General features: G+C 45.6%; 1 protein-coding gene across 1 annotated transcript in view; it reads left to right on the top strand.

Annotated features, from left to right (window-relative positions):
* LOC104988985 (CREB-binding protein) overlaps positions 1-23,389 on the top strand; it is a 117,559-nt gene that overhangs the window by 5,994 nt on the left and 88,176 nt on the right. The window contains exon 2 of the mRNA XM_010840489.1: positions 18,882-19,594. Coding sequence (XP_010838791.1) covers positions 18,882-19,594 — 713 coding nt within the window. The remainder of the gene's footprint in view (positions 1-18,881; positions 19,595-23,389) is intronic.

The following is a 23,389-nucleotide window of genomic DNA, read 5'->3' as shown; positions in this document are numbered from 1 at the left end:
CTTGGCCCATGGCCTGCACCTAAGTCCTTTCAGGTTGTCCCAGCTGCTCTCTCAGATGCCCTCAGGCTCCTGGCCATGTCCTCTTGATTTTCAGCACGTGTGCCCGTTGTCCCCTGAGCCCTTCCCCTAGTGGCACGTCTCTCATCAGAAGACTGTCCCACACCTGGGGGGGCTCTCAGGATCTGGAGTGGTGTACACAGCTCCTGCACAAACTGGGAAGCGGGGGGTGAGGGATGCCACACTTTCCCCGTCCAGTCTAGGTTTAGCTTTCAGGAATTGTCATGTCACAGCAAGGCATCGATGCAGGGTGTCCGCACTTGCACCAGTGCCTGTTGGGGACGCTGGCGACTTTCCGTGGGGCTGTGATTGCCAACAGGGGTGCTGGGGAAGAGCCATGTGCAAGGGTTGCCCAGCTCGAGCTTTGACTGGAAGAGTTGGGAATCGGGGTGGGGAGGGGCGGCGGTTCTTTAGGAAAGGCATGGAAGTAAGCAAAAGTGGCTTTTTTTCCGTGTTCTTAGACAATACACAGAACGACTGCTGCTGATTTAGAAAAATTTGCCTTCAGGGTGTTTTCTTGTTCTAAATTTGGGAATTAAGGCTATTTTTGAGCTCTATGTCTAAAAGTCAAATTCCTGTCTTTTAAAACCTTACCCTTAGAAAGACTTGGATATCATCCCATGTGTCATTTTCCCCCGTGTTTCATTTCCATTAATCAAAAGAATGTTTAGTTGAACTATCGCTAAGAATAGTAAAATCTAATGCTGAAGAAATTTTCACTTGGTTAAATCTGACTTTCCCATTTCTAGATGTCCCGTCTGCTGCTGTTTGACAGTCTCTTAACTTGCCAGCCTTTCTAACACACCTGTGCCTTAGTTTATGTAGGAGGTGTTTCTTAATAGCTGGAGCTGTTTAAAGGGGTTGTACAATTCTGTTGTGAAGTAAAATCTTTATATAGTTCAACAGCTTCCTTTTGCACTGCCCCCAAATATTTTGAATTTTTTAAAAATCAAAACTGTATCACCTGGACATGTTTTAATTTTGTAGTTAGAATACCCAGTGAAATCACAAGAAAAATAAGCTACTATTTTTTATAACAGCCTGTAGAGTGAGGCTTGGGCCATATTTGAATAACGTGGATTTTGGTGGATTTATCAACAAACTTCATGATAACATTCAGGAACTATAGAAATACATCAGATAATTGGGGTTTGCTTTGACAATTATGGACTGTATGAGTTTGACCCCTATTTCTTTGCATTGATTGCTAAGGAGGGCTTTCTTATCTCTCCTTGGTATTCTTTGGAACTCTGTATTCGGATGAGTATATCTTTCCTTTTCTCCTTTGCCTTTAGCTTCTTTTCTTGTCTCAGCTATTTGTAAGACCTCTTCAGACAACCATTTTTGCCTTTTTGCATTTCTTTTTCTTGGGGATGGTCTTGATTACTGCTTCCTGTATAATGTCACGAACCTCTGTCCATAATTCTTCATGCACTTTATCAGATCTAATTCCTTGAATCTATTTGTTACTTCTACTGTATAATTGTAAGGGACTTGATTTAGGTCATACCTGAATGGTCTACTGGTTTCCCCTGCTTTCTTCAACTTAAGTCTGAGTTTTGCAATAAGGAGTTCATGATCTGAACCAGAGGAAAACAGTAGAATGGAAAAGACTAAGGATCTCTTCAAGAAAATTAGAGATACTAAGAGAACATTTCATGCAAAGATGGGTGCAATAAAGGACAGAAATGGTATGGACCTAACAGAAGCAGAAGATATTAAGAAAAGGTGGCAAGAATGCACAGAAGAACTATACAAAAAAGATTTTAATGACCCAGATAACCATGATGGTGTGATCACTCACCTAGAGCCAGATATCCTGGAGTCCGAAGTCAAGTGGGTCTTAACTTGAAGTGTCACTATGAACAAAGCTAGTGGAGGTGATGAAATTCCAGCTGAACTATTTCAGTCCTAAAAGATGATGCTGTTAAAGTGCTACACTCAATATGCCAGCAAATTGGAAAACTCAGCAGTGGCCACAGGACTGGAAAAGGTCAGTTTTCATTTCAATCCCAAGAAAGGCAATGCCAAAGAATGTTCAAGCTACCACACAATTGCACTTGTCTCACGCTAGCAAAGTAATGCTCAAAATTCTCCAAGCTAGGCTTCAACAGTACGTGAACTGAGAACTTCCAGATATTCAAGCTGGATTTAGAAAAGGCAGAGGAACCAGAGATCAAATTGCCAACATCTGCTGGATCATCGAAAAAGCAAGAGAGTTCCAGAAAAACATCTACTTCTGCTTTGACTATGCCAAAGCTGTTGACTTTGTGGATCACAAGAAACTGGAAAATTCTTAAAGAGATGGGAATACCAGACTACCTTACCTGCCTCCCAAGAAACCTGCATGCAGATCAAGAACCAACAGAACCAGACATGGAACAATAGACTGGTTCCAAATTGGAAAAGGAGTACATCAAGGCTGTATATTGTCATCCTGCTTATCTAACTTATATGCAGAGTACACCGTGTGAAATGCCTGGCTGGATGAAGCACAAGCTGGAATCAAGATTGCTGGGAGAAACATCAATAACCTCAGATATGCAGATGACACCACCCTTATGGCAGAAAGCAAAGAGGAACTGAAGAACTTCTTGATGAAAGCGAAAGAAGAGAGTGAAAAGGCTGGCTTAAAATTCACCATTCCAAAAACTAAGATCATGGCATCCAGTCCCATCACTTCATGGTAAACAGATGGGGAAAGGATGGAAAAAGTCAGAGACTTTATTTTCTTGGGCTCCAAAATCACTGCAAATGGTGACTGCAGCCATGAAATTAAAAGATGCTTGCTCCTTGGAAGAAAAGCTATGACCATTCTAGACATAATATTAAAAAGCAGAGACTTACTTTGCTGACAAAGATCCATATTGTCAAAGCTCTGGTTTTTCCAGTAGTCATGTGTGGATGTGAGATTTGGACCATAAAGAAAGCTGAGCACTGAAGAATTGATGCTTTTGAACTGTGGTGTTGGAGAAGACTCTTGAGTGTCCCCTGCAAGGTGATCAAGCCAATCAATCCTAAAGGAAATCAGTCCTGAATATTAATTGGAAGGACTGATGCTGAAGCTCCAATTCTTTGGCCACCTGATGCAAAGAACTGACTCATTGGAAAAGACCCTGATGCTGGGAAAGATTGAAGGTAGGAAGGGAATGGGACAACAGAGAATGAGATGGTTGGATGGCAGCACCGACTTGATGGACATGACTTTGAACAAGCTCTGGGAGTTGGTGATGGACAGGGAAGCCTGGTTTGCTGCAATCCATGGGGTCGCAAAGAGTTGGACACAACTGAGCGACTGAACTGAACTGAACTGACTTTGACCCAGTTCCTTTGGATTAAAATATTTTGAGTATTTGTCACTTGATTAAAAGTAGAACCTTCTAACCATGACTCAGAGTTGAAGGAAATGTCAGAGCTTTTTATACTGGGAGGCAGGCAGTGTGGTAGTGAAGAAGGAGCTCGGCTTCCACTCAGTGGACACTGGAGCTTGGTATCCAGCTCTTCAGCTCTGTGACTTGGACCAATGACTGTACATTAGAACTTGGTTGGGGAGGATGGATCTCATGTCTAAAAGGGAGTCTTTCCCCCTAAAATTTTGCATTTTTTCTCAGTTTGATTAGCTTTGCATATTGGGCTCCTGAGTGCTTCCCAGATCGTGCAGTGGTAGAGAATCCACTTGCCAGTGCAGGAGATGCAACAGACGTGGGTTTGATCCCTGGGCCAGGAAATCCTCTGGAATAGGAAATGGCAACCCACTCCAGAATTCTTGCCTGGAAAAATCCCACAAGAGCTTGGCCAGCTACAGTCCAGTCCTTGGGGAGTCAGACATGAGTGAGTGCACAGAGAGAGAGAGACAGACAGACAGACACACACACACACACAGTTCCTGTGGTTTCTGTCATTTAGCCAGGTGCAGTGGCTCTTACTGTTGTATCATTGTGTGGGAAAGTACTAGATTCGTTTTCCTCCTGGGCTGGTGAGGACGGGCTGATGTAGGTGAGGGGTCTGACCCAGAACCAGATCCGTGGACATCCTCGCCGAGCACACAGAAGATGCCGCCGCTGCTGGTTCCCATGGAGCACCAGGGCCAGCGCGGCCTCCGCCCCTGCCGGCAGAGGAGTGAGTGAGAGCTGAGATTGAAGTCCCGGGACATGGGTGCGAGCGTGACACACTTCACTCAGTCTGTGTTTGTAGTTTAAAATTGTTCTTTATTGGAAAATTGAAGTCTGAATGGAACTTTTTCTAGTATTATTTCAGAACAGGGACTTGACTTAAGTTAGGATTTGCGGGGAAAGAAAGTGAGCACAGAGAAACTATACAAATGGTCTTTCTTTTTTAGAGAACAGAGTTCGGGGAGAAAACGTCCTTTGAGTCACTGTCCAGTTTAGTCAGGCTGATTGGTTGAAATATCAGTGAAATTTAATTTCCTCTTTGATTCAGCAACCACTGATCTTGAAAGGGGTAGATTCAGCTGCTTGCTGTTCTGTAGAGTTTTCTATTCCTGCAGATTCCGTAATAGGAAGTGACCTCAGTGGAGTTTACTATTTTTTCCATTCTAGATTTTTGTTGTTGTTGTTGTTTAATGGGCAAGTTGTGTCTGACTCTTTGGACCCCGTGGACTGCAGCCCACCAGGCTCCTCTGTCCATGGGATTTCCCAGGCAAGAATACTGGAGAGGATTACTATTTCCTCCTCCAGGGGATCTTCCCCCCCCAGGGATCGAACCCGAGTGCCCTGCATTGGTACATGGGTTTTTACAAACTCTGAGCCACCTACGTATTTTAGGTATGGCAGTTTATGGGTTTTGCTAGTAAAGATTGCCCCATGGTGGACAAAGAATTTTTCTCCCTAATTTGTGTTCATCTTTACATTGGATCTTTTTTACATTTTATTTAGTTGTAATTTTTATTGAAAATAACAAAAGAGGCATAAAGCTCTGATAGATTGTCTGTGTCCTTTTGGTTGTGCCTCTACTGCTGCTGCGGAGAAGGCGATGGCACCCACTCCAGTACTCTTGCCTGAAAAATCCCGTGGACGGAGGAGCCTGGAAGGCTGCAGTCCATGGGGTCGCTGAGGGTCGGACATGACTGATCGACTTCACTTTCACTTTTCACTTTCATGCATTGGAGAAGGAAATGGCAACCCACTCCAGTACTTTTGCCTGGGGAATCCCAGGGACGGGGGAGCCTGGTGGGCTGCTGTCTATGGGGTTGCACAGAGTCGGACACGACTGAAGCGACTTAGCAGCAGCAGCAGCTACTGCTGTTGGGATTGTTTTTTGTTTGAAGAGCAGAATCCACCCAGAGTTGAACTTCTCTTTTAAAAATCTCTAAGAAAATCGTATTGAAAGATTAACTCCTTGTCTTAGCTCACAGTGATGACTTTTTCAATCTGAAAGTTGAAGGAAAAACTGGTTCCTTCTCAACAGTAAGAATGGTTTTGGACATTTCCCTTGTTGGAAACTCTGTAGAGTTCTCATGGTGGTCAGTCCTGTTGAACTTCCACTGACGGTGGCCACCTTCTAGACCCGCACCCCCAGGACTGGGTCCACTAGACTCTTGTGGCCAGTGAGTGCTTAGACTGTTAGTAGTGTGACTCAGGAACGGCATTTTTATTTTTCTTTAATTGTAACTAATATAGATGTTAATAACCACGTGTGCCTATCCGCTGCTGCGCAGACAACGCAGCCCAAAGTCACGTTCGTTGTTGTTTAGTCGCTGAGTTGTGTCCAGCTCTTTTACGACCCCATGGACTGTAGCCCATGGGCTCCTCTGTCCATGGAATTTTCCAGGCAAGAATACTGGAGGAGTTGCCATCTTCTCCAGGGGATCTTCCCGACCTAGGGATCAACCCCACATCTCCTGCATTCGCAGGTAAATTTACTTACCTCATTTGCCTAGAGTGTTCTTTAAGATATAGGCCTGAAGCCCAAGTCCTCTAAAAGGACCAACTTTTAAAGATGGAAAACATTTTTAAAAATACACTTTGGTTTAGATTCCAGATTTTTCACTCATGTAGAAAGTATTCTAGTGTGAGTCAGCCCTGGAAATCTAGGGGACACGGTGGGCCCAGGGTCTGCCTTCGCGGAAGGCAGCTCTGTCAGCGGCAACTGAGCGCCTTGGAAAGGAGGCCTCGATTGGGGCATAGGACAGAGGCTGTTCGGAAGGGCCCTGGTAGGGCTTCTGGAGGAGCTAACAGAGACCTGAGAATGAGTAAGACACGAGAGGTACTATTCCAGGCACAGGGAACGGCATAAATAGCGAGTGTGGTGGTCTGGAGGTATACACTTCTGAGCAAGTAAAGTTTTTGCAAGAGCTGGTTTTGTTTTTCTTTTACATTCAATAAATTGCCACTTAGAGGCAGTGTGGTCTTGCCTCTTGAGAGGGGGAGACTGCTAGTGTCGTTCGACCCTGGTGGGCCTGGGCTCCAGTCTCAACTGTGCCCCTCTTTATTCTTTTATTCAACAAGTATCAAAATGCTTATATAATTCACATTATCTATGTGTGCTTACTCTGTGTGGACACTGCTTGGCTGTGGTTATATCATTGTGGCCCCGTCTTCTTGGACCTCAGAGGGTGGTGGTGCGGTCAGGCAGCCCAGCAGCCCTCCCTTGCCTGTCTTAATCACAGACTGAAAGCAGTGTCGTGATGGGAAAGAGCCCGGAGCTGCTGGCTGGCTGGTCAGGGAAACTCCTTAGAGGAAGGGCACTGGAGCAGGACAGACCATTGGGGGGGTCAGGCTGGGCACGTGAAGGCAAGGTCACCGCGTGGGAAGCCTGCAGTGTTGGCCCAGGGAATCCAGACTGTCCATTTGGGGCTTAAAAAGCAATTCAGAGTTTTAGAAACCCATCACATTCAGGGTGATTGGAGGAAGTGACTGTGACTTGTTCTCCAGGAGGCTCAATCATCTTTTTCCAGGTGTATTTTCATCCAAGTTCATATGTGCAGTGAGAGCCAACAGTTGCCTGCTCACTCCCCAAACTGTATTTGTAGGAGCAGGAAAAAGACCCTAAGAACAACAACCTAAGAATCAGAACTACAGTTGACCCTTGAACAATGCGGGGCGTCGGAGTGCCAACCCTCCGTGCAGTCAAAAACCCATATAAAACTTGCCCTCTGTATACCAGTTCCTTCACTGTGTCTCCCTAACGCAGTTTCTCTGGATCCACGGTTCTGCATCCTCAGATTCAACCAGCCACTGTGTAGTAATGTAGTCTTTATTATTATTTTTTTTTATGTAGTCGTTACTGTTGGAAAAAAAACTGTGTTAAGTGGGCCTGTGCCGTTCAAGCCCTTGTTCAAGGGTCAACTGTAGTGTTCTTATTTAAGGTATTAGAAAATTTTTGTACACACAGGAGGTTTTTGTTAAAAAAGTTTTTTTTTCTTTTAAATTCTTTTGACTGGGTGACATTTTCATAGTGTTCCAAAAAGTACAAAAGGCTGTTTAGTGAAAAGCCTTCCTGTCCTTTTTCTAAAATCACCAGTTCCCCTCCCCACAGGCAGCTAGTGTTCCTCGTGTGTCATGCAGGAGACGCACTGTGTATGTGAGCACAGGCTTCCTCTGCTTACTCCTCCTTCCCCAAGTGGCACGTGGGTGTGTTGATCCAGTCTAGGTGCATTTCAGACTGATGAATAGCTCAGAGCTGCTAGAAGTATTAATAATTGAAGAGCGGGCATCATTCTAAAAATCCCTTTTTTTAAAATGTTAAAATGTTTTGGCGCTGTACTTAACACAGAATGATTTTTGTATTTGTGCTACACTTTATAAATACGAAGAATCGAAGTTTTAAAAATTAATCTCGTCTCAAAGGGTATTCGAGGTTTGTTGCTGTTCTCATGTTGCACATCACGTGACCCTGGTTGACACCAGAGTTCTGTTTTATGGTTTTTTCCCCAGTTTCTGGAAAAAATTCTTTAAACCTGTGGTTTTTATTAACCACCTTACTGGTTGACATACAAATACCTGTTGACATACACAACCTACTTCTGCACCAAGTAGATAAAGTAAAAATCAGTCTCTGGCTTGGTAGGACTTCTGAGAATATTCATATTCACCCCAGACGTTTCTGTTAATTTAGTCAGTCAGTCTAGATGTTGCAGAACCTTAACGGTGACGCAGCTGTCCTTCAGAAGAGGAGTAGCTGAGCTTTCCGCCATCGCACATCTGGTGAGGGAAATTGATAGGTGTTTAAGATGGAAGATAGTCTCAGGCCGTATCAGCCTGAAGGCGCCCGATCTCGTCTGATCTCGGAAGATGGAAGATAAATTTCAGAATTGTTAAGTAGGATGGAGAGCAGAAATGATAATTAGACCCTTTTTAGGGGTAGAAAGATATACTAACGCATGCATAGAATATTTTCAGAAGGAAATCCCTGGAAATTGTTTTCTTAGGCATGGGAGTCCTCCACTTTCACTGTGTATTCTTCCAAATGTGTTTTTTTTTTTTTAACTTTAAAGCATAAATATATTGTTTTTAAAATGAAAAACTAGTTTAAAAGTAAGTCAAACCCACAGCAAAACATCTTTAGTATTTGTGGTTAGAAGAATCTGTGAAATGGGGAGAACTGGAATTCCCTCTTGTAACTGGTTAATCCCTCTTGTAAAACCTTTAGATCTGTAGCAGGAATGATTTGAACAGAATGTAAACTAACTTAGAGGTGTTGTCCAAGGATGGGAAAATATGATTGTGTTTTAGTGTGGTGTCCAGTCATCACTTCCTTTGTCACAAGCGCTGACTGTAGCAGAGTCCTTTTGTTAGAGAATCTTCATTGATGTGCTTGAAGCTGCAGGACCTGACAGCCAGCTGATGTTTCTTCGAGTATACTGAAATAATGTCACCTTTCCCAACGTGAGCAGCGTGTATTTTACTACTGCGTTGGGTACAAAACATTATATGTAGATTATCACATTTCTTTAGAGAAAAGATAGTATTTTTGAAAAGTCCTTCTTTACAGTACGTTTTATTTTCCTGCCTTTCAAACTCATTTGAATGCTAAAAATATTTTAAAGTAATATTGAACCCATTTCTGATTTCATCCTCAAACTGTATAAACACTTCCAAGTGTAACCAGGAGCATCTGGAAGCCTTCCAGGTGTTATCACCTGGGCTGAAGCTAATCGCCTGGGTCTGGACACCGCAGGGGCTGCCTAAAAACATCAGTTTCTTTAATTAAACCGGTAGTTCACTCACATTGTTAAAAAACTGACACAAGTCTGTCAAGTGAGAGCCTCCCCCGGTCCCCTTGGTGCTTTCCTCAGGGATGATTTCTTGGAGCAGAGAGCATGTTTGCAGCTCCCTTGCCCCCGTCCTGCCTTTGTCTTCTTACTGGAAGCTGCACCCCGTCCACATGGTTGCCTGCCTGTACACAGCAGCACGTGGAGAGCTTCCCCACTCTCCCTTTCTGCAGTTGCTTGGTTCCCACTGTGTGGGATTGGTTCAGTCTGTTCCCCACTGGTGGATGGTCAGCTTTCTAGTCTCATCAGTGCCATAATGAATAGCTCTCCTCAGCTACATGTATCTGTGTAGAACAGATTCCTCAAAGTGAAATTAATGATGGAAAGGAACATGCATTTGTAATTTTGATCAAATCATCAAATTGTCCTCCAAGAGTTTGTATGTTGGTGGAGCCCTAAAGCTTTAAAAGCAGCACGCTTAAACCCAGCATAGACATCACTGGGTATTTTGTGTATGTTATTAATACAGTTGATAAATACTCAAGTTATTCTTCAGCTTATGATTCTGTATCATTTTGTACCTCTCAGTCGTTTGTGATTTATCTGTAATTTTATGGCATACCCTTTTTTTCCCCTTTAAGACAATTTTTTAACACATTTTCATGTTCAGAGCAAAACTGAGGGGAAGGTTGTACAGCGATTACCCACATATGCTCCCGCCCCCTACCCACGATAATCTTCCCATTATCTGCATCCCCCACCAGAGTGTACACTTGGTATGATTGATGAACCTCGTTGATACATGATAATTATCCCGAGTCCATAGTTTACTTCAGGGTTCACTCTTGGCTTGGTACATTCTGTGTGTTTGGATGAAGGTGCAGTGGCATGTATCCATCATTAGAGTGTCATGCAGCGTTTTTTCACTGCCCTAAAAATCCCCTGGGCTTCCTTGGTGCTTTAGTGGTAAAGAATCTGCCCATAGTGCAGGAGATTCAGGTTCGATCCCTGGGTCAGGAAGATCCCCAGGAAGAGGGAATGGTAGTGACATCCCATGCAAGAGGAGCTCCCATGAACAGAGGAGCCTGGCAGGCTCCAGCCCATGGGGTCACTTAGCGACTGAACAACAGATCCCCTGTGTTCCTTCTAATTTATCCCCCTCACCAACAAAAGCAAACTCCTGGCAATCATTGATTATTGTTACTGCCTCCATAGTTTGCCTTTTCCAGAATGTCATATAGTTGAAATCATGTAGTATGTCATCTTTCAGATTGTATTCTTTCATTTAGTAACATGCTTTTCAGGTTCCTCCATGTCTTTTCATGGCCTGATAACTCATTTTTTTTTAGAACTGAATAATATTCCATTGTCTGGATGTTGGTGTACTTTTTAGACTAAATGCATTCATTTCTGTCCTAGCCCACACACACTTCCATATTTTGTACACTGACACCTCTAAGTTCAGAACAAGGCTGTTCTTCTTTCTCCTGACATGGGACTGCTGCCTACCAGCTGCAGCTCCCAGCATTTGGGCCAGGGGACCCATCTCTGGCTGGCTGCTTGCTTGTGGCCAGTGGTCTGAGGTGGCCTAGCCCCTGAGGTGAGGGGTTGCTCCCGCAGAGGCCGAATCCTCGCTCCGCCCCCACATCCTCCTCTGGGACTTTTAACTGGGTTGCCAGCACTGCCCTTCTCTGCCTGGATGCTGGAGAACAGTGAGCCCCTTTCTACAGGCCAAGCTGTCTGGTCCCCATTCCGGGGCTGCTGGTGGTTGATGGTTGGTCTGATGGTGGCTGTACCTTCTGACAGTACCTTCTTTCCCACCTTTGTCCCAGGAAGGCTTTTCTCCCCTCAGGGCTGAAGGAGGCAGCACACAGACCTCATTTAGGAAACTGTAAATTGTCCTAAACTGTCTGGGAAATGGCACTCCCCCTTCCCTGGGGCTTCTGAGGGAATCAAATGAGGTCAGAGGCTGGCTGCAAGTCCAGGACTCTCCTGATTTAGGGTCTAGTGTGACAGAGAGCTTCCACTCAGTATTATCTTATAATCCTTTCATACAAGTCTCTGGTGAACCGTCCCTGCCTGGAACGAAGGCCTGAGAGCAGGCACTTGCTCCCACTGAGGAAGGCCTGGGAGGAGGGGGATCACCTGGGGCTCTTGGGCAGATAGTGATCTTGAGGAAGGGCATTTTGTTGTTGTTGTTGTTCAATATAAAATCACTGTTCAGAATAAAGTAAAACCTTATTTTTACTAATTTATGTATTGCATTAAATATTGAAGCCTGAATCATAGATGATTTTAGAAAGAATTTGCTTTTAATTATTTCCTAATAGTTATTGTAACCAAAAAAAAAAAAAGGTTACATTAGATGTCTTTTCAGAATGTGACTAAATGCCTGAAGTTTATTTATAGTGGCATAAATGCCAATAAAATGGTGCTTTTTTTCTTTTCCTTTTCCTTTAGATTTTTAAAAAAATTTTATTTCTCCATTGTTGAAAAGTTGTTCCTTTATTTATTTGCATAATCTTTAAGAATTTTCAAAGCAATATGAGCATTAAATCTAGTAGAATTGTCAGATTATTAGGGCTTTTTACCATACAGAAGAGACGATTGCTGGCACGAACTCTGTACCAGGCATAGGGTGCCAGGTCCTTGGTGTGCATGTATCGTTCAGTCTTCATAGCAACTGTGGAAGATGGGGCAGTGACAGTAATAATAATGACTAATATTTACTGAGCACTCACTGCATGCCAGGCTAAGTGCTGTGTACACAGTGCATGACTTAATTCCTTCTTCAGTGATCCTAGAGGCAGGTACAATTTTCCTTTCCAGGTTAGAGCTAAGGAAGCACACATAGGGAGCAGGCAGGAGTAAGAGACAGAGATGGACCCGAATGAGGCTCTGGCTGGGTACCTTCCTCACTACCCAGCCTGAGCTGCCTCTGTTGTTGGTGTCTGATCAGCAGTATATTAACAAATGCACAGACGAGGCCTTGAATGGGCTCCAGGTCATCTAAGACTGAAAACCCTGTGAAAATGTCTAACATTCTGTGGATTCCTCAGCTTTAGACGTGAGCTTTTTCAGGATGCATTGCCCTTTTTGGTTCAAGGTGGGTTTTCTTTCTTTCTTTTAATCCAGTTTTGACTCAGGAATTAAAATTCTTTTTGTAAAAATTTCCAAGGTTGATGAATAAAGGTGCTCAGCTTTTGAAAGATTTAAGAGATGCATTTAATAATGCCGAAGAGAATCTAGAGAATTCTGAAAAGATTTTAAAGAAAGCAGGCCTTTTTCATGGGGCCGAAGGGCTGCAGAGAGAAATAGGGGTAAGTGGGGAAGAGAGATCCTTGGGAGGGAGTTTGATGCTCAGAAGTAGAGCAGCACATGCACAAAGCAGCGTCTAAACTCTTGGGTAGTTTACTTCCAATACCACCATCTCTTCTCTATTATGCTTTTTAATGTTTGCATCACCGGTAGGATAGAGGGTCATTGATGCCAAGATGTAGCCAGAGGGGGAGATAGACTTGGCTGGTTTTCTGGAAGATAGGCAGCAGGAAGAAGGTGTGAAGAGGAGGATGAGCAAAATAATGTAACATTTCAAGAAAATTCATTGTTGAATTTTGTTCTCTTTGTTTCTGTTCTAGGAAAATAGTAATAAATGTTAAAATTACCTCTTGCCCTCTTGGGCTAGACAAAGTAACTTGTTAACATTGATACCGTGTATCACCTGTAGCTCAGGCCTGTTCTCTCAGCTTGCAGTTGGCTGTCCCGGCTCCTCTGCTAAGCATGGGGTGGGAGGCACTGGGCACTGACCTAATCCCTGTGTTCGTGGCCTTTACAGCCTCATGAGCTGTAACAAGAAGTGATAGGAGATTTTAAGATCACCCTTATGTCTGTAGACTGTGGAAGAGTTCATACTTCTGGCCAGTGCAGAGTGTAATAAACTGGTTTGTACATGTTTTGAGAGAAAAATCAGTTCTGCTGATGTGGAGGATCTGGGGTTCTGAATGTAATTCAAAGAAAATAAGATATTATGACAGAAAGAGGAGAATTCAGAAAACCTGAGGGAAGAAGTGTCTTTTAGATGGTTTGTTTAATTAGCTGATGCATTTGAAACAACTCCTTTCAAACAAAACTTTTCAGATGTTACTGGCTGGAAAGATTGAGTCAGTCACCTGCCAGGTATTTGATTTTGTAAAATGAAAAGCCTTTTCCAGCGTGTCTGATAGTAGTTCATTCCTTAAGGTGAAATGCTGCCTTCTGGTCGAGATGCATCGGAATGGGTCTTGCAGCATGGGGGGTGGTCAGTGTTTGGTGTGACCGTCCCCAGACTGAGGTCTCTGTGGTCCAGAGGGGAGAGGACCCTTGTGGCCCCGCGTGGTGAAGCCCTTCCGCTCCCGCGGCGTCGGGTCTGCTCAGCTTTCTCCTTCCTGAGCTGCTGCCACGGGCGCCGCAGCCTCACTGGGCGTGGTGGAGCCTGAGCGCCCGCAGCTGCTTTTCCCGGGTCAGCTTAGCTGAGAGGCACAGGGGAGCCTGGACCTGGTGGAGACGGGGAGGAAAGAGGTTCAGCCCCGCACCCCTCCTTCTCCCAGTGCCTTCCAGCCACAAATGAAGAGTCATTTGTGGAGGTTGACTCCCCAAAGTGTGTATGTTCTATCTTGAGTTCCTTGGTGCAGCTGGAAAGTCCCGAGGGGGCGAGAATTCCTGTTCCCAGCTGTGGCTGCGGACACAGCGTCTGCCGTTGGCTGTGTGACGGGGCTCATCTTCTGCTGAGGGTGACCCTGGAAAGCAGGTTCACCCCGAATCTCTTGCAGCCTCAGCTTTGCCCTCTCCTGGGCCCATCCCGTGCTGATGTGGTGGGGAGACAGGAACCTCCTGGGATTGGAAGTGGTGGCGCTCAATCTTGAATTTTCGGAACTTCCGATGATTCAGACTGGTGTTTGCCCAACCTGTATGTGGGGACACTGGGTGTGTGGAAAGCACAGCTGTGTTGTGTTGCAACAGCCTCCTGCTTCACTCTCCTGTGTCATGTTTTGTTCTGAACTAGAGAACAGGGAAAAGTAATGGTGAGGAAAGTGCGATGGTGTGAGTGTGGATCTGCCTTGCGCAAGCACTGCACACCCCCTTCTGTCTGTTACAGAGACTGTACATCATGTATGTGGCTGTTAGCGTATTCATACATGTTTGGACTGGGTAGGTGAGGACGCAGCAGAGTCAGTCAACCCTTCCTGCACCCAGACAGCTGTGAGATGATGTGCTTGTGCTGAAACAGGATGAGAAAGAGTGGACACAATGTGGCAGACCAGTAAAAACCAAAACCAGAAACGAGGCATAGACATAACACCTGCCACAGCCGTAGAAGGTGCGGGCTCCCTGGGACTAGAGCAAGACAGAACCAGAAAAGAATACGCATCAGTTTGATAGTGGCAGCACGTGGTGAACTTTTTAAGGTAAGAAAGTTTTTGTGCAGGATGGCGTTAAGATAACTGGTGTCAGTGGCAAAGCGCCCCTTTGCTGCTCTCAGCGCGTAGCCCTGGGATACCATTGTCCCTGTTTCACAGTTGAGGGAATTAAGACGCAGAGATTAAGCTGTTTGCCCAGGGACACGGGGCTGATTGACTCAGCCAGGATTTGCACTCCTGTGCTCTGCCTGCGAGTGTTCTTTCTGCGTTCCCATTTCTGACTCCCACTTGCTACGCTGGACTAGGGACCCTGTTGTTGACTTTGCTGTGGTTATCTGTTCTTCTGAATTTACCTGCTGTTGTCCTGGCCTGCCCGCCCTCTCCTAGAAAAGTGCTTTGGGACTCCTGGAAGGGTCAGTCGGGAGCATCCGCAGGCTATTCCAAACTTTGAATGTACAGTATCTGTAGCTCACTTCCTTCTTCTGGTCTCTAGAGCTTGACACTGCATCCCCTCCTAGCAGGTAAGAAGGAAACCTAGTGTCTGCAATAAGTGGCTTCCATTGTCTTTGTTTAAATGAGTTTCATTTTCTTGTTCATAGATTAAGAAGCATTGAATTAAACATATGCACACACTCAATTTTTCTAAAATAGTGGTCAGTAGAAGGCGATGGCACCCCACTCCAGTACTCTTGCCTGGAAAATCCCATGGATGGAGGAGCCTGGTGGGCTGCAGTCCATGGGGTCGCTAGGAGTCGGACGCAACTGAGCGACTTCACTTTCACTTTTCACTTTCATGCATTGGAGAAGGAAATGGCAACCCACTCCAGTGTTCTTGCCTGGAGAATCCCAGGGACGGGGGAGCCTGGCAGGCTGCTGTCTCTGGGGTCGCACAGAGTCGGACGCGACTGAAGCGACTTAGCAGCAGCAGCAGATGTGTGTACATGTGGAAGGCAACAAATACAAATGTTAGTTATATTAGAGGGTTGTTCTCATTTATTTTGACTATATCTCACGTCGTCTTTGTGTCTGGAGACCTTAGTGAATCTCCAGGTTAAGGACGACACGATAGCATGAAAGCCGTGGCATGGAACCCCCGAAGCCCCAAAACGTGGAAGCACAGGAGTGTGGAGGTCGCCTGCGGGAAGCCCTGGCCAGTGGTTCTCTTTGCTGTCTTCTGTATCCAAGAGTCCTGTTGTCGCTTTGTAATTAAGTGTTCTTGAGCCTGAGGAAGCAACCCCACCTTGGGGCACTCTACAGAACAACTGACCTACCCTCTTCAAAAATCTCAGAGTTATGAAAGACAAAGTCTGGAGGTCATTTCTAGAATAAAGGAGAAGACAGAGACATGACAACCTAAATGTGTTGGGATCTTGAAATGGGTTTTTTTTTTTAATTGTTTTGCAGTGTGTTTTTTTCTTCTTTATCTGAAATAGATTTTGCAACAGGAAAAAGAAATGTGATAAAGGACATTTTGGGAACAACTGGCCAGATCTGAGTAAGGGCAATCAGTATTAAGTACCATATCAGTGTTCAGTTTCCTGAATTTGTCAGCTGTCCTGCACTTGTGTAAGGGTGTTCTTAGGTGTCACACAGCAAAGCACTCAGGAGGAAAGGCGAGGCTCATGCCGTCCACAGCTGCTCTCAGAGGCTCTGCAAGCAGAGTGTGTGTGCAAGGAGTGTCTAGTCCCTCACAGGCAGGATGAACTAAGTATGTGTTCGAGGTGGCTTATGAGGCGTGTATGTTTAGTGAACTCAGGAGGTTGAAAAGGGACTGGTTGGTTTTGCAGGAGGAGTCTCCGTAGTTACTGTTGAATGTGACAGAGGGCTGGACGTGAGGTTTTCTAGCCTGAGAGAAAGTGCATACAGAGGAGAAAGCTTGCTGATGCAGGTGCTGGCTTGTGGTATTGTGGCTGGGAGGTTGGGTGCCCCAGCAGGTGCTGAGGAGAGTGAAGGAGTTTGAACTTCATCCGTAGACATGATGAAGATACCAAGATGCCTTCAGCTGCAAGTTACCTTAGACTGCAGCTGGAATGGCTTCAGTGATACGAGTGTATTTACTCTTGTTACAGGAAGTCTGAAGATGGTGGGGGGTGGGGCGTGGTTCCAGGATCGCTGTGTTAGCCTAGAGATGGCTTCATGGACCTGGGTGCTTGTGTTTGCCCTGCAGCCATCCTTAACGCGTGAGCCCTGTCTCCTTTCCTGGCTGAAGAGCGTTGCTGCAGTTCCAGGGTGAAATCTAGTGAAGAATGGGAGGTCATCTTCTGAGCATCCCTTAGCATTGGGAAGGAAAACCATCTCCAGAATGCCTTGGCCCACTTGCCTTCCGTTTCCATAGCTGGGACTGTGTCACTTGCCATGGGGAAGGTGGTCTGGTGGTTTTTGCTCCTTGGACTGGAAGGCGCTTCCCTTCCTGAAAGGAACATCCCAGGCAGCCAGCTGAGGAGCTGGTTGGGGAAGACAGTCACAAGAGTCTGCACCTTGAAGAAAAAGGTTTTCAATTTTCTAAAAGTGGTTGGTGGCAGGGGCAATGGCTTGTTAAATTTTATAAGCCGCATGCACACATCACCCCCCATTTTACCCGTGCACCTATTTTTGGCAGGTTACTTTCCAGCTACTGCCCACATGCACACACTTTAGTGCTAATCTTGCTCTCTGTGCCATTCTGCATACAGTTTCTATTTGCATGTTTTTATATAACACAAACATTTTCCTATATTTGTACAGTCTTCATATGTTAATGGATGTATAATGTTCTCCTGTTTCTATTGTGCAGCAGCTTATTAAACCTCTATTATTGGATGACAGTAATAATAATAGCTGAGGGCTTCCCTGGTGGCTCAGCAGTAAAGAATTCGCCTGTAGTGCAGGAGCCACAGGAGCCGTGGGTTCGATTCCTGCGTCAGGAAGACCCCCTGGAGGAGGGCATGGCAACCCACTCCAGTATTCTTGCCTGGAGAATCCCATGGACAGGGGAGCCTGGCGGGCTACAGTCCATGGGGTCACAGAGTCAGACATGACTGAAGCGACTTAGGAAGCACACACAAGTAGCCAATACTTTCTGAACCCTTAGCACCCTCAGGCACTGTTTAAGTTATTTACATGTATTAATTCATTTAGTCCTCACAGCAACCCTCTGAGGTGTAGTAGCCATTATCACTCCCAGTTTCTAGAGAAGAACTGAGGCACAGAAAGCCTACGTGACTTAACCAAGGTCGCACAGCTGGTAAGTGGGAAGCAGGAGGCAGAGCCGGCATCCAGATACTGGCAGTCTTGGTCTTGAGCTGTGATAACCAGTAGGTTAAACTGCTTCTGAGTATAGTCTGCGTTTATTTTGATGTTACAGGTAATTCCACGGTGACTGTATTTCTGCACATCTTGTCCTTTGCACTTGCACACATGGCCAGGTTGTTGTTATTTGAACACTGTGTGGTCAGTGAAGGACTAGGGATGACATATATAGGCCACACAAGAGAAGTGTTACTTTGAGAAGGACTGGAAAGAAGGAGTTGCTATAATTTTCATGTTTGATTACCAAAGGATGGTCTCTTTGGTTTACTGTTTTATCTTCCTTTGTGATCCTTACGTGTTTGTATATCCGTTGCACATTTATTCTCGGGAGGTGTGCTTTCCATCTTTATGTAAGATTGACTTTAACCCTTTCTGTATAATTCAAGTACTTTTTAAGCTATTTTCTTTTACTTTTAATTCTTTTTAATTTCTGTATATATCTTTATTTCCTGTAGCTTTAGCACTTTGAGGAATCTCATTTTCTGTTAAGGCTAGTTTTTTTTTTTAATAGTTTACTTCTTTTATATATATATTCACTTAAGGCTAGGCTTTAATTTTCTCAAATTACTGTTGGTCTAACCTGATGCCCAGTTAATGTTTTACACACATACATTCTTGAAGCATTTTAACATCATAATTAAGCGAACTCGTTAAATTTCCATTGTATTCCTTTAATTTGTATTTGCCTTACCCCACACTCTTTATTGTTTTGGAATATAGGATAGAATCTATCATTCTAGATAGCCTTCCTCTCATCTCTGTTTAACTTTCCCTTCTTCAGAATTTGAAAAATATTTTTCTGTTTTATTTTCTCAAATGAACTTTCAGATCATTTTGACATTACTCGTAAGACACGCGAGTGTTCCGTGTTAAGCGCCCCTTTAGGTTACGCTTGTAGTAACATGTGACAGTTGGAGAGAGATTATGGTTGCTTAGTTTCTCATTTCTGTTTCCTGTTTCATTTCTAGATTTTGGATCATTGTTTGACTTGGAAAATGATCTTCCTGATGAGTTGATCCCCAATGGAGGAGAATTAAGCCTTTTAAACAGTGGGAACCTCGTTCCAGATGCTGCTTCCAAACATAAACAACTGTCCGAGCTCCTGCGAGGCGGCAGCAGCTCCAGCATCAACCCGGGAATAGGCAATGTGAGTGCCAGCAGCCCCGCGCAGCAAGGCCTCGGTGGCCAGGCCCAGGGGCAGCCCAGCAGTGCCAACATGGCCAGTCTGGGTGCCATGGGCAAGAGCCCTCTGAACCAGGGAGATTCTTCCGCCCCCAGCCTGCCTAAGCAGGCAGCCAGCACCTCCGGGCCCACTCCTCCTGCTTCCCAAGCACTGAATCCGCAAGCACAAAAGCAAGTGGGGCTGGTGACCAGCAGCCCTGCCACGTCGCAGACGGGACCTGGGATCTGCATGAACGCAAACTTCAACCAGACCCACCCAGGCCTCCTCAATAGTAACTCTGGCCACGGTTTAATGAACCAGGCCCAGCAAGGACAGGCGCAGGTTATGAATGGATCTCTCGGGGCTGCTGGCCGAGGAAGGGGAGCTGGGATGCCATACCCTACTCCGGCCATGCAGGGGGCCACAAGCAGTGTGCTGGCTGAGACGTTGACCCAAGTTTCACCGCAAATGGCCAGTCATGCAGGGCTGAACACCGCACAGGCCGGAGGCATGAGCAAGGTAAGCGAGCGTCAGTGCTTTGCAGCTGTCCCGCTAACCACGGGCACGTTCCTGTCCTCCTCTAGGTGTTCCTCCTGCCCCTCCTTCTCGAAAGGGTTGGATTTGGCATTCCATGTCCTTCTTCCCAGCATACAGATCCCTGCCGTGTCTTTAAGGTAGGAATTATTGAAGAAGCCAGTGGTAGGCTAGCCTGCACGTCAGATGGTTGAGAACACGGAGGGGAGTGTGGGCCGAGGGCCAGTTTTCAGCCTCTAAGACAAACGTGTGGAGATAGGACCACGTGGTTGAGAGGCAACTTCGCGGGGAGTCAGCCTTCTGTGGCGTTAGTGGGCCCGGCAGAGGCGCTCTGCCGTCGCCTCCCGCCGCCAGCCAGGGCAGTCCTCTTCATGCCCTTCCTGTGTTACAGCCAGCTGGCCTGGTGTGTTTTGCCACAGCCTCCGTTTTACCAGCGAGGAAGCTGGGTTCCTAGCTGGTTATCTCCTGCTGGGCTTAACAGGGAAGAGGTGGCATGGCAGAGCTTCGGGTCTCAGAGGAAACTCAGAGCAAGGGTTCTCCAGATGGGCTCCCAGGCCAGCGGCGTTAGCACTACCTGGAGCCTGTAAGGCACTCAGAGCTGCTGACTCGGGGGGTGTGATGGCTGTGCAGCGTAGAGCTCTGCTCCTGAGAAGGGCCTTGCAGCTGGTGTACAGTGTAGGAACTGAACGTGGAGAACAGGGAAGGCAGATGCCAAGGTGGAGAGAGCCCACTGGAAAAATGAGAGCAGACAAGGGACAGAGGATGCGGGCTGCCTTAGTGGCTTAGATGGTGAAGAATCCGCCTGCAGTGTAAGAGACCTGGGTTGAATCCCTGGGTAGGGAAAATCCCCTGGAGGAGGAAATGGCAACTCACTGCAGTGTTTGTGCCTGGAGAATCCCATGGACAGAGGAGCCTGGTGGGCTACAGTCCATGGAGTCGCAAAGAGTCTGACACGGCTGAGCGACTTCACTCTCACTTTCAAGGGGCAGAGCACGGACTGACCCACCAGACGCCGACCCCTGGGACACGCTGAGGAGGCCAGCTGCTGCCCCCAGTGCCCCTGATTTAGGCGGTGTTTGGTGCATCAGATTCCAGAACAGGAACAGCAGAACTGTTTGAATTTGATGAGTCCCAGATGAGGGAGAGGGAGAGGTCAGCGTCGAGCAGTTTCCCCGTAAGGTTGATGCCGGCACTGGGTGACAGCTGTGAACCGTGTGACTGGCTTGGCTAAGAAGAGGGTATTTTTTAACTGAAGAAGTAAAAGTGAAGTAATTCTAAACATTCACATTTCATTTATCTCTTTTGAAGTGTTATTAAGGGAAAATGTGAACTCAAATTTTTGTTGTCCCTGGTGTTTGAAGAGGGGTCTGTGTGTGCGTGCACGTTTTAAAGTTGAATTGAGAAGAGATTTCTTTGGGTTTAGGCTTCATGGGTAGATTTGATGTTTGTTCCTTCCTGATTCACTGGTCATTCTGCTCCAAATGCCCAGTTACGAAAAGGTATTTTGGAGAATTTAAGTCACACACAAAAATAAACAGGGCTCCTGAGTAATCTTAGAAATTATCGAGTTGTTTTCTTTAAAATGTGGATTATCTGTCCATATTTGCCACATTAGATACTAAAAGAGAATTTTAAAACACAAATGTTCATTAACCACTGTAGTGATGTCAAATGTCACAGAGCCTCTTGTGAGAGGATGAGAGCAAAAAAGGCAAATAATTGTCTTAGTGTTTTATGAAAATAGTTTTGACCCCTGAAAAGACCTGAGTCCCTTGACCACATTTGGAGAGCCATTGGTAGTGTGTGTGTGTGTGTTCATGTATTCCTAAAAGTTGGACTTGGCATACCCGGGCAGAGTACACTGTCACGTGTACATACGTGATGTCCTGTGTCATCAGTGTCCACTAGATACTCGGTTTCCCAGTGGTTGCATGTGTCGTGGTTTGTTATTAGAGTCCCCTCCCCCGAATTGAATAACCTATCTTTTATTCAGTTGCTGTGGCTCTTAAGAAGCTGTTAATCTCTAGAATTCTTACAGTTTATTTGTTGACACATCTGGCTGTTTTGCTTGTTTTTTGTTCTGGGAGTTGCCTGAAGCCTGGGCATTGCTGATCACGTCTCCCTCGCTCCATGTTCCTCCGTCTGCCCAGCGTTTTCACTCCTTTGTACAGCGGGGTCTGTCTTCAGACAGCAGCAAGCGTGCAGTGTGAGGACGGTAAGCCACATGACTTGTGGCACAGCCGTCTCCCATCCCAAAGAGGCCGATGGCGAAGAAAGGGTGGGAGGTGGCATTTTTGAAAGTTGCCGTGGCCTTTGGTTGGGACAGAAGAGCTAACAGTGGTGGGCAAATAGTGGGAGCGAGAGACACATTCATTTTAAGCTGAATAAGATTTTAAATGCACAGAGGGACAAAGAAACTTTTTTTAAAAGGCAATTTTGTTTAAAAAAATTATTGGTACAAAGGATATGCAGATTTCCTATAAAATAATGTAGATAGTAAAAAGAGCAGCCCCTCTTCTGCTTACAGGTAACTGCTTCTGTACAGATATATTAACACAGGTCCTTTTTTAATATACGAAATGGAACTAGACTACATGAGATGAGCACCTTGCTGTTTTAGGTAACAATAGACCACGAAATGCCTTTCCATGCCAGTGGGCACAGATTTTTCTTGTTTTCCATGATGCACCATAGTTCCTGTACCCTGATGAGGAGCATTTGGGTTCTTTCTGACATCCCATTAGTACAGGCAGTGCTGCAGCGACTGTCCTCCAGTGGGCATACCCACATGCGTTGTGAGGTACATTCTGAAAAGTGAAGTTACTGGGTCAAAGACTTTGTTAACAGTTTTGTTTTTAGACAGTAATCATGCATATGGTTTAACAACTAAGTCAAATTTTTTTAAAAATCAGCATTAAGGATAAAAACTGAAAAGTTAGTCTCCCTTAATTTTTGACCTTTACTGCTACTGCTACTGCTAAGTCACTTCAGTCGTGTCCGACTCTGTGCGACCCCATAGACGGCAGCCCGCCAGGCCTCCCCTGTCCCTGGGATCCTCCAGGCAAGAACACTGGAGTGGGTTGCCATTTCCTTCTCCAAGGCATGAAAGTGAAAAGTGAAAGTGAAGTCGCTCAGTCGTGTCTCTTAGCGACCCCATGGACTGCAGCCCACCAGGCTCCTCCGTCCATAGGATTTTCCAGGCAAGAGTATTGGAGTGGGGATTTTTGACCTTTGGTTCTCCCAAATTCTCTCACCAAAGGCAGCTACTATTTCTTATCTGTCCTGCCAGAGATGGTCTGTAGATATACAGGCACAGAGAGGGTGTGTGTGTGTGTGTGTGTGTGACTTCTAAACATAGTATAGTATAACCTCTCCCCTCCCCTGCGCCCCCATCACATACATGTGTGTGCACCTGTCCTTTCCGCCCCGCAGCAGTGCAGGTTGGAAGCTGTTGCATGTTAGACGGAGCTCTCAGTTCCTCTCATGAGGTATGTCGGGGGAGTAGCCCCTGATTTGGCTGTATCTTAATTTATAGGACTAATGCCCCAATGGCTGTATGTTTTGATGCTATACGTTTGATTTTTGATTTGTGTATATATCTTTGTATAGCTAGATGTATCTGCTGGAGAGATTTGGGGGGTGAAATTTCTGGATTAAAGGATAGTGACATTTTTAATAAGCATAGATATTTAAGCACAGAACCTCTCCCAAAACATGCAGATTATACCCTAACCAACAGCAGATGAGTCCCTGTGCCTCAAATTCTCACCAACACTGATA

Source organism: Bison bison, unplaced genomic scaffold, assembly GCF_000754665.1.
Source record: "Bison bison bison isolate TAMUID 2011002044 unplaced genomic scaffold, Bison_UMD1.0 scf7180017864144, whole genome shotgun sequence".
NCBI classification, from domain to species: domain Eukaryota; kingdom Metazoa; phylum Chordata; class Mammalia; order Artiodactyla; family Bovidae; genus Bison; species Bison bison.
The sequence above is the reverse complement of the archived record's forward strand: the minus strand, read 5'-3'. Positions and strand labels throughout refer to the sequence as shown.